This window comes from Cebus imitator, unplaced genomic scaffold (genome assembly GCF_001604975.1).
Source record: "Cebus imitator isolate Cc_AM_T3 unplaced genomic scaffold, Cebus_imitator-1.0 Scaffold83, whole genome shotgun sequence".
In the NCBI taxonomy this organism is placed as follows: Eukaryota; Metazoa; Chordata; class Mammalia; order Primates; family Cebidae; genus Cebus; species Cebus imitator.
Genome location: NW_016107398.1, coordinates 5,509,442 through 5,520,795, shown reverse-complemented (window position 1 = coordinate 5,520,795; position 11,354 = coordinate 5,509,442). Strand labels below are relative to the sequence as shown.

The 11,354-nt window shown below is 38.1% G+C and overlaps 1 protein-coding gene across 2 annotated transcripts in view; it reads left to right on the top strand.

Annotated features, from left to right (window-relative positions):
- The window catches only part of ESR2 (estrogen receptor 2), a 69,516-nt gene that overhangs the window by 20,869 nt on the left and 37,293 nt on the right, over positions 1 to 11,354 (top strand). For both annotated transcript variants that reach the window (XM_037740448.1, XM_017533973.2), the window contains exon 5: positions 4,793 to 4,909. In XM_037740448.1, coding sequence (XP_037596376.1) covers positions 4,793 to 4,909 — 117 coding nt within the window. The remainder of the gene's footprint in view (positions 1 to 4,792; positions 4,910 to 11,354) is intronic.

Below are 11,354 nucleotides of genomic sequence, written 5' to 3'. Positions count from 1 at the left end.
AAAAAAAAAAAAAAAAAAAAAAATCTCGCAGCAAACAAAAGCCCAGGACTGATGACTTCATGCTGAATTTTACCAAACATTTAAAGAAGAACTAATGGCAGTCCTATTCAAACAATTCTGAAAAATAGAGGAGGAGGGAATAGTTTCAAAATCATTCTGTGAGACCAGTATTACCCTAATACCAAAATCAGACAAAGAAACATCAAAAGAATATCACAGATCAATATCCCTAATGAATATTGATGCAGAAATCCTCAATAAAATACAAGCAAACAAAACTCAACAACACATTAAAAAGATCATTCATAATAACCAGGTGGAATTTATCCCAGGGATGCAAGGATGATTCAACATATGCAAATTAATATGATACATCATATCAACAGAATGAGGGTTGAAAACCGTATGATAATTTCAATTGATGCTAAAAAAGCATTTGATAAAATTCAACATCCCTTCATGATATAAATTCTAAAAAAAAAAAACTGTATAGATGGAATATACCTCAACACAATAACAGACATATGTGACAGACCCACGGCTAGTATCATACTTAATGGGGAAAAACTAAAGCCTTTCCTCTATATGGAACCTGACAAGGATGCCCACTTTCACCACTGTTATTCAACATAGTACTGGAAGTCCTACCTAGAGCAATCAGAAAAGAGAAAGGGCATCTAACTTGGAAAGGACCAAGTCAAATTATCCTAGTTTGCAGATGATATGATCTAGTATTTGGAAAAATTAAGATTCCACCAAAAAAACTATTAGAGCTAATAAATTCAGTAAAGTTGCAGGATACAAAATCAACATAAAAAATCAGTAGCATTTCTATATGCCAACAGCAGTCTGAAAAAAAAAATCTAAAGAGATCTCATTTACAGTAGCTACAAACAAAATAAAATACCTGGGAATTAACCAAAGAAGTGAAAGATCTCTACAATGAAAACTATAAAACATTGGTGAAAGAAATTGAAGAGTACACAAAAAAAGGAAAGATATTCCATGTTCATGGATTGGAAAAATTAATATTGTTATTATGTTCATAATTCCCAAAGCAATCTATAGAGTTAATGCAATCTCTATCAAAATGCCAATAACATTTTCACAGAAACAAACAAAAACCCTAAAATTTGTATGGAACCACAAAAGATCTAGAATAACCAAAGCTGTTCTGAGTAAAAATATCAAAACTGGACAAATCACATTACGTGACTATAAATTATACCATAGAACTATAGCAGCTAAAACAGCATAAAACAGACATAGTAATCAGTGGAACAGAATAGAGAACCCAGAAACAAATCCATACATCTACAGTTAACTGATTTTTGACAGAGGCACAAGAACATACCTTGGGGAAAAATAGTCTCTTCAATAAATGGTGCTGGGAGAACTGGATATCTATGTACAGAAGAATAAAACTAGACCCCTATCTCTCACCATATACAAAAATCAAATCCAAATGGATCAGTGACTTAAATCTGAGATCTCCAACTCTGAAACTAAAAGAAAATACAGGGAAAGTCTCCAGGACATTGGCTGGGGCAAAGATTTCTTGAGCACTATCCCACAGGCACAGGCAACCAAAGCAAAAATGGACAAATGGGATCACATCAAGTTAAAAAGCTTCTTGCATGGCAAAGGAAACAAGTGAAGAGAGAACCCACAGAATGGGAGAAAATATCTGCAAACTACCCATCTGACAAGGGATTAACAAGCAGAATATAGAGGGAGCTCACACAACTCTATAGGAAAAAATCTAATCCAGTTAAAAAATGGGCAGAAGATCTGAGTGAACATTTCTCAAAAGAAGACATACAAATGGCAAACAGGTATATGAAAGATGTTCAACATCATTAATCATCAGAGAAGGGCAAGTCAGAACTACAATGAGATAACATTTCATCCCAGTCAAAATATCCAAAAGATGGGAAATAACAAATGCTAGTGAGGATGTGGAGAAAAGGGAACCCTTGTATACTGTTGGTTGGAATGTAAATTAGTACAACTACAACTACTGGAGTACTAATTTACAACTACTATGATAGTTGTACTGTTCATATAGTAGTTGTACTGTATGAACAATTTGAAGTTTCCTCAAAAAACTAAAAATAGAGCTACCATATGATCCAGCAATCTGGGTCTATACCCAAAAGAAAGGAAATCAGTATATCAAAGATATCTGCACTCATATGTTTGTTGCAGCACTGTTCACAATAGCCAAGATTTGGAAGCAACCTAAGTGTTCATCTACAGATGAATGGATAAAGAAAATGTGGAACATATACATCACTATCCAGCCGTAAAAAAGAATGAGATCCTGTTACTTCTGATGACATGGATGCAACTGGAGGTCATTATGTTAAGTGAAATAAGCCAGGTACACAAAGACAAACCTCCCATGTTCTGGCTTAATTGTGGGAGCTAAAAATGAAAAAAAATTGAACTCATGAAGATAGAGTAGAAGGATGGTTGCCAGAGGCTAGGACGGGTGGTGGGAGTGGGGGAGGTGGGAGTCCCAGCTATATGGGAGGCTGAGATCGGAGAACTGCTTGACTTCAGGAGGTGGAGGTTGCAGTGAGTTGAGATCACACCCCTGTAACTCCAGCCTGGGCGACAGAGGGAGACCCTGTCTTGGAAAAACACAAAAAATGATAGATCAAAGTACTTTAATAAAATTGGGCCATACATGTTATTTCAAACATGCTATTGTTTGAAATAAAAGATATCAAGTGTAGTTAATAATTTAAGTGTAACAGAAAAGGAGCCTAAGAAATCTTGAAAAACATTGTTGTACTTCATATACATCTTCTTTGCAACATGAGAGACTCATGTAGATATAAGAGATTGTGAAGACTGTTTCAAGATTGGAGTTACAATTAGTTTTTAAATTTAGGTTTTCTGGCCGGCTGTAGTGACTCATGCTTGTAATCCCAGCACTTTGGGAGGCCAAGGCAAGCAGGTCACCTGAGGTCAGAAGCTTGAGATCAGTCTGGCCAACATGGCAAAACCCTGTCTCTACTAAAAATACAAAAATTAGCTAAGCATGGTGGTGCATGCCTGCAATCCCAGCTCAGGAGGCTGAGGCAGGAGAATTGCTTGAATCCAGGAGGCAGAGGTTGCAGTGAGCTGAGATTGTGCCACTGCACTCTAGCCTAGGCAACAGAGGAAGATTTTGTCTCCAAAAAAAAAATGACCTTTTCATTGTATGCTAATATGTAGAATTCTGCATATAATATGTCCAGTTTAAAAAATAATTATAAAGCAAATCCCCATGTAACCAGTGCTCAAACAATGAAATACAATATAATGGCACCCTGGAATCCCTCTGAGTGGTTTCTCCTGCCACACCTGCCTCTCTGTCTGCAGAGGTGGGGCAGTCCTACTTTCTGCCTGCCTTGGTGTGTGTGGTTTAACCACGTACACATGCATTGCTAAACACTGCAGGTTCATTTTCTCTGTTTTAGAACTTTATGTGTTCATGTCTTCATATTATTTGGTGACTTTTTTCTTTTATGGCTTGCTAATTTCGTTTATCATTGAGATTCATTCATTTCCACACTGAAATTCTGGTTCATTATAGGCTTAAGGTAAGATATTCAGGCCATATTGTGTATTAGAAACAAAGACACCAAAATGCCCTATTCACTTTCACCTTCACTTTCCATCTATTTTATTATAATTTTTATTTCTTAATCTTTTCTCAGACCCATGTAGCTGTCTTCATCCTCCTTACCAACACCCCATCCAGACATCTTCTCTCATTTGCACAACTATAGCAGGCTTTCATCTGGCCTCCTGGCCTCCATCAGTTTTGCTGCCTCTCATTGGTTCTTCTGAAATAATAATTTTTGAAATGTAAATATTCATAGCTCTTCCTTGCATAAGTGAATTAAAAGCACCATTGTCTTAGAGATTGCTGTATAATAAACAAGTTCAAACTCTTAGGATCTTACTACATTGAGCCTTATTTTTTGTACTTCTATGTCTTTGAGTTGTTTAGAGTCGCTCTACTTCATAAACTCGGTTCTGGGCTTTTCGGGGAGGTCAGATCTGTTCCACATGTCACTATGTTCTTGGACCAGGGGCTACCTCACAGGAGCTCAAGAGGCCAAGCCAAACTGTTGGAGCAGCACATCTATTGATATATCATTGACTACAGAAAGTCCTGTGTTCAAGCCCAGCATCAGTTGGTAGAGAAGTGTTTATTCTCTGCCCACTCTAATACACTGCAGGGTCGCAAGGCTGAGAGAGAGAATGAAGAATCGAGAACAGTAATCTAATACACCACAACTCTTGTCAATAGCAGTACATTTTGTCCTTATTTAGATTGCTAATTTGTTTATTTGTTCCTTTTGTTATTTTGACTATGATTTCTCATTAAAATGTCTTATTAAACCCAAAAGAGGGATATATGTAAAAGAATATAAGCAGTTGAATTTGATGTGTTGATATACAACTCTTGAGGGGTTCTATGACTTGGAGCAAATCAATTTAATGTTACTGTCTCATTTTCCACATCCAAAGGATATATTTTTACACCTCTCTCTTAAGAATTCTCAGAATATGCAGAGAATAATGTATTAGTCAAAAACCAGGATATTGAAATTATTCCTAGGTTTCTTTTACTTATTAACAAGGTGACAATGTAGCCTGACTTTGGCTTTGTACCTATACTGGTCCTTAAGAAGACGTCCCCTGTCTCTCAGCTGGGAAGTGTTATTAACCAGGAAGAGATTTAATCGAGAGATCGTAGCAATAACCTTTCCTTCCCCCCACTCTGCTATAGGGCATAATGATTATATTTGTCCAGCTACAAATCAGTGTACAATCGATAAAAACCGGCGCAAGAGCTGCCAGGCCTGCCGACTTCGGAAGTGCTACGAAGTGGGAATGGCGAAGTGTGGTGAGTGCTTGCTTCCTTTCTGATTGCATGTGGGCCTTGCTAAAAGCTCTGTCCTCTGAGGAACTGGGGACATGTAGCTGGGAAGAGAAGATTTAGGACATAGTAATTAAGTATGTGCGTGTAGTTACGTTGGAGGGAGCATTGACTTATCCACAGTAACTGCAGAGGACAGAGCTGGGGTGAGTGGGAACAGATCATGGGAGGCAGATTTTGGCCCCAGGTAGAGAAAAACTTTATACAGTTCTAGTGGTCTGACCACAGAATAGGCCACCACATGGGTTAGGGGACTTCTAGCCACGGGAGTCCTCAAACAGGGCTGGGTGGCCATCTGCCTGTGACCTTGAAAAATCCAGTTCTAAGGATGAAATCCTGGTAAATGTCCATGGTTAAAGCTTGTGACAAAAAAAGTAGAACATCTTGTGGATTACTGGAGTAGCCAGGGGAAGCTCATACCTATCCTCCGACTAGCTTTCTAGAAGTAGAAAAATATGTAGGAGTCAGAAACATAATGGAACTATGAAAAGTACATACAGCTGGCTGGGCGCAGTGGCTCATACCTGTAATCCTGACAGTTTGGGAGGCTGAGGTGGGTGGATCACCTGAGGTCAAGAGTTCAATACCAACCTGGCCATCATGGTGAAACCCCATCTTTAAAAAAAAAAAAAGCAAAGTACATACAGCATAGATTTTGTTCTATGACAGTAATAGGTGTATACATATGTGTATATAACATATTTATGTATATATATTCACATTTTATACACACACAAAGAAAAGTAAGCAGTTTTAGTATATAAGTGACAAAGATGCTGACACTCAGCTCTGTCCACCTGGCGGGTTTTTTTTCATTTGTCTGTACTCGCTTGTTTATATGCACTCATAGCAGCTTGCCTGCACTTACTCTTCTGCTAGCCAGTATTTTACCTGTGGTTAGTTGTAATTTCTCTCTTTGTAATTATTTGAAAATTTAAAACAAAAATCTCTTTACTCCCTGACGGTTTCTTAGTAGCGCTAAGAAAAGGCATTCTCTGCCTTTTTCTTTTTCTCTGTGTATATAACAGATTAGAACCCTCAGCTATTATAGTTCAGAGTTACAGCAGAAGTCCTCTTAATTTATCACACTTCTCTGGCTTCCTAGAGTCACTGATGTTCCTCTCTGGCTTCCTAGAGTCACTGATGTTCTTCATATCCTCTGTAAAACATCCTACCAGTGCCCAAAGCCTACCTTTGGGCACTGGTAGGATGTTTTACAGAGGAAATGAAGAATATCAGTGTGTGTATTGGTTACTCTCTCAAACACTTAAACATTTCTGTTCCCATTGCTTCAGTTTATCCTTATCAGAAGCCAATGGGCTTCTTCTCAAACCTGTTTCTACTCAGTGTAATTGTTACATTATAAAATTTAATTAAAATTTATGCAAACATATTATGAATAGGAAAAGACAGGTTTGTTTTTTTCTATGAAAGTTTAGTTGAAAGTTTTGAATAAAATCTTTTATGACTACTTGAGTAAAATCTGAAAGGACTAATAGCTATTGAGATAGGTATGGGTGAGATTGGGGGGCAAAACATAAACGTGGGAAGATCCTGTATTCAGAATTCCTTAGAAGTATCTAGGTTCTTGCTCTGTTTTAAAGAAGCTGAAACTAAAAATCCAGAGATATCTCATAGGTAGGTTTATGCAAAAAAGTGACTTTGTCTAATTGGCCCAGATAATTAAAGAGAAAGCCTTGGCTCCCTGACAAAAGATTGCAAATAAATGTTTTAAGTTAAACAATATTTTAAGATGAGTGTGTGTGTGTGTGTGTGTGTGTGTGTTTAAAAAATGATTTCCAGCTTAGTCTTAAGAATGCTTTTGTTGTACCAGTGTCTGTTGCACAGCGGTAGCCCTCATGGCTCAAGGCAGTGTTTGCTGGGAAGGGCATGGAGGTTGGACCCCAGAGGGTCTGTTTCATCACTTCTTGCTGACTGTGAGTGTGCTCAAACTACTGAGCCTCTTTGGCCATTGGTTTTCTTATCTCTGAACAGAGATATCTGCTTCACTGGATTTTGTGAAGAATAAGTATGAAAACATGTATAAAGACTTAGCTCAGTACCTGACACTCAGTTTTAGTTTTTCTCCTTCTCTCTCCTTCCCTGGAAAGCTCATATGAGTTTTGATACAATACTGTTTCATGAGACAGAGTACAGAGGGATAGTTAAAGAAGCTTTCATAGAAAAGGGAATGAGAGAAATTTCTGAATTTAGCCAGAAAGTTTAAGAAAAGACCGTCTTCTCTGTGGAAATTACGGAAGAAATGAGATGGGTTGTTGCACATATACAATGGGATATTTCACCCTTCACTGACCATAGAGAAAGACCATTAGAGATGAACTTTCTTAATTCTGTCTCTCTCCTTTCCCATCACTCTTCCTATCTGCCCTCCCCCAAACCCTCTATGCATGCTTTTTCTTTTACTTTTCTTTTTTTTTTAAGATGAGGTTTCACCATGTTGGTTAGGCTGGTCTTGAACTCCTGACCTCAGGTGACCTGCCCGCCTTGGCCTCCAAAGTGCTTGGAGTACAGGCATGAGCCCCCACGCCCGGCCATGCTTTTTCTTCTATCAGGTCTTGAAGGCTTAGAGATTCTACCTGCATTTTGGATCCTCCTGCACCATCCTGCTTCCCCCTATTATTCTGAAACCATGTATTCTGTTATCACCTTTTTCTTCTGAATTTCTGATCTTTTTTTTTTCCTTTTTATTTATTTTTAAAGATGGGGTTTCACCATGTTGGTCAGGCTGGTCTTGAACTCCCGACCTCAGGTGATCTGCCCACCTTGGCCTCCAAAGTGCTGATCTTTTCTACTAAAGTTTTGATGTGGTCATATAATGGTAGGATGACACTCACTTAGACTAACTTTATGGATGAAACTTCATTATAAGGATACACTGAAATGTAAGGAGCCAGGAAATCCATCTGAATAGCCATGTATTTGGCCTATATCCCCATATTGCTAGGATAGCTCAAAATCTTTTGGATGCCATATCTTTCTATACCTGCTGTATATTCTTCCATGAAAGGGATTTGATAGGTAGGTAGTATAAAATAGAGGTTAAAAGCATCAGCTCTGGATTCAGGCTACTGCTTGGGTTTAGATCCTGCTTCTACTATTTTCTACCTATACCATCTTAGACAAGTTATTTGAGCTTATGTTTGGTTCCTCCTCTGTACATTGGAGGCAGTAATAGCTCCTATACTGTAGGGTAGCTGTCAGAATAATCTATGTGCAATATGTAATGACTGGTGCATAGAAGCTTCCAGTAGATGTTAGCTGCCATTAATATCACTTATCACTATTATCATCATCATCTTTGGCTGGGGCTATTTGCCACTCTAATATGGAACACTCCTATTTGGTAGAGCAGCTCATTAAGCTCACTGAGAGGCAGCTGCCTAGGTTACAGCATGAAAGCCATAACACTAGAAACATCCTCGATAGAAAAATGAGTTCCTTGTCAAGGGCTTTATTTATTGAGTCTAGAATTCTCAGAACTCCTTACGGGGCCTAGAACATTAGACTTTGTCAGTGAAAACTTGTCAAGTAAATTTGAATGTATGAGTTCAAAATCTCTCACTTTGGGTGTGTAAAGGGTATGTAAATCTGTTTTGTGAATTGCTTTTTCTTATCTACTCTACAGAGAAATACATGATCATAAAGGTGCTTTTTTTTTTCTTTTTTCCCATGAGAGAGCATCACTCTGCTGCCCAGGCTGGAGTGCAGTGGCACAATCTTGGCCTACTGCAGACTTGACCTCCTTGGGCTCAACTAATCCTTCCACCTCAACCTCCTGCGTAGCTGGGACTACAGGTGTGTGTGCCACCATCCCTGGCTGATTTTTGTATTTTTTGTAGAGACCTAGTTTCACCATGTTGCCCAGACTAGTTGAACTCCTGGGCTCAAGTGATCCTCTTGCCTCAGCCTCCCAAAGTGCTGGGGGATTACAGGCATAAGCCACTGTGCCTGGCATACAGGTGCTTTTTAAAACCATACATTTTGCAGCAAACCACCATGGCACGTGCATACCTATGTAACAGACCTGCACGTTCTGCACTTGTATCCCAGAACTTAAAGTATAATAAAAATAAAAATAAACATACATTGTGTTCCATTTTACCCTAGGTGTATAATTGACCTTAAATATCCATAACATTCTACTTGATTACAAATAAAATGAGTTATATTTTAGGCCTTTAATTCTTTCAGCAGTAAATTTGGTTCAAATGTTCTGAATAAATAGAGCCCTTTCTTCTACTATAACTAGTCAAGGTTAAGAGGAAATTCTGATAAATTTTCCTGGGAGCCAATAATTTAAATTTGCTCATACTTTCTAACTAATATTTATTTTTTTATATGTAGACTATTGAATTTAGTGAAAAAGCAGAATCAAATAGGGTATAAAAACTAAGCATTTTGCAGATTTTAACTTTTAGGGTTTTTTTAAGAGGAAATTCATATAAAAGTTGTAACCATGCTAATGACATCCTGACTTACAACATGTCTTTCTTAATTCCCATTTCACATTTTTGTCTTTAACCAATGAAAACTTATAAAGATTTTGGTGCTCAAATGTATAGAGATTTAGAAGTTATATTTTTGTTGTTGATTTCTATTTTTCTTATGGTCAGAGAATATGGTCTGAATGATACATATTTTACTTAAGATTTTCTTCATTGCCTAGTATGTGATAAGTTTTGCAAAATTTCTATGGTCCTTATAGATCAAGCTTGTTAATTATGTGGTTCAAATATTCTACATTCTGACTTTCTGCTCTTTCTGTTGAGAGAGAGGTTTAAATATCCCATTATAATAGGGCATCCGTCAGTTTCTCTTTTTCTTGGAATCACTTTTTTGTGTTGTATTTGGGGGCTGTGTTTTGTTGTTTATGATTTTTTTTTTCTGCAGAGTCTTGCTCTGTCACCCAGGCTGGAGTGCAGTGGCGCGATCTCGGCTCACTGCAACCTCTGCCTCCCAGGTTTGTGTGATACTCCTGCCTCTGGAGGCCTCCTGAGTAGTTGGGATTACAGGAATGTGCCACCATGCCTGGGTAATTTCTATATTTGTAGTAGAGATGGGGTTTCACCCTGTTGGCCAGGCTGGTCTTGAACTCCTGACCTCACGTGATCCACCAGCCTCAGCCTCCCAAATTGCTGGGATTACAGGTGTGAGCCAACTGTGCCTGGCCTATGTTGTTTTGAAGTATATGAGTTTAGGATTATTTATCTTTTATTAATATTCTAGAAATGAGTCTCCTTATCTGTAACAATAAATTTTGCCTTAAAGTTTATCTGATATCAGTAGAGTAACATCAATTTATTTGGTTAATTTTTGCCTGTTATATATTTTTCTGTCTACTTTGTTTTTCTGTATGTGAGGTATATCTCTTATGACTAATCTATGTCTAGATTTAAAAATATATGATTTCAGAGTCACTCTTAAATGGTCAATTTAGTATTTTTTCTTTATTGTGATAACTAATATTTGGGTTCATTTCTATCTTATTTTGTGATTTTAAAATTTTTACTATGTATTTTCTACTTCTTTCCTTTTAGGAGTTAATCACATTTTTATGTTTTCTTTTTCTTCTTTTACTAGTTTGAAAGTCATACATTCTGTTTCATTTCCCTTTTTCCTTTTGAGACAGAGTCTCGCTGTCACCCAGGCTGGAGTCCGGTGGCACTATCTCAGCGCACTGCAGCCTCTGCCTTTCGGGTTCAAGTGATTCTCCTGCCTCAGCCTCCTAAATAGTTGGGATTACAGGGGTGTGCCACCACGCCCAACTAATTTTTGTATTATTAGTAGAGATGGGGTTTCATCATGTTGCCCAGGCTGGTCTTGAACTTCTGGCCTCAAGTGATCCCTCCCCCCTTGGCCTCCTAAAGTGCTGGGATTATAAGTGTGAGCCACCATGCTTGGCCACGTTTAAATTCCTTTAATGACATTTCCATTTTTTAACACGTGTTCTTGATTAATTTGAGAATTTAAGCTTTTATCTTCCCAAAAAAAGAATCTTAGAAATTCTAACCAAAATCGTTCATCTCTCATCTTACATGTTATTGTTTGATATTTTGGTTCCACTTTGTTTTTGTATCACCAAAACTTAATTATTGGATTGGGTGTGGTGGCTTCTACCTATAATCCCAGCACTTTGGGAGGCCAAGGCAAGAGGATCATTTGAGCCTAGGAGTTCAAGACCAGTGTGGGCAACATAGCAAGACCCTGTCTCTACAAAAAATACAAAAATTAGTCAGGTGTGGTGGTGTACACTGTAGTACCAGCTACCCAGGAGGCTGAGGTGGGAGGATCACTTGAGCCTGGTAGGTTGAGGCTGCAGTGGGCTGTGATCATGACCATTCCACCACACTCCAGCCTGAGTGACAGAGAGAGACCCTGTCTCTTTAAAAAA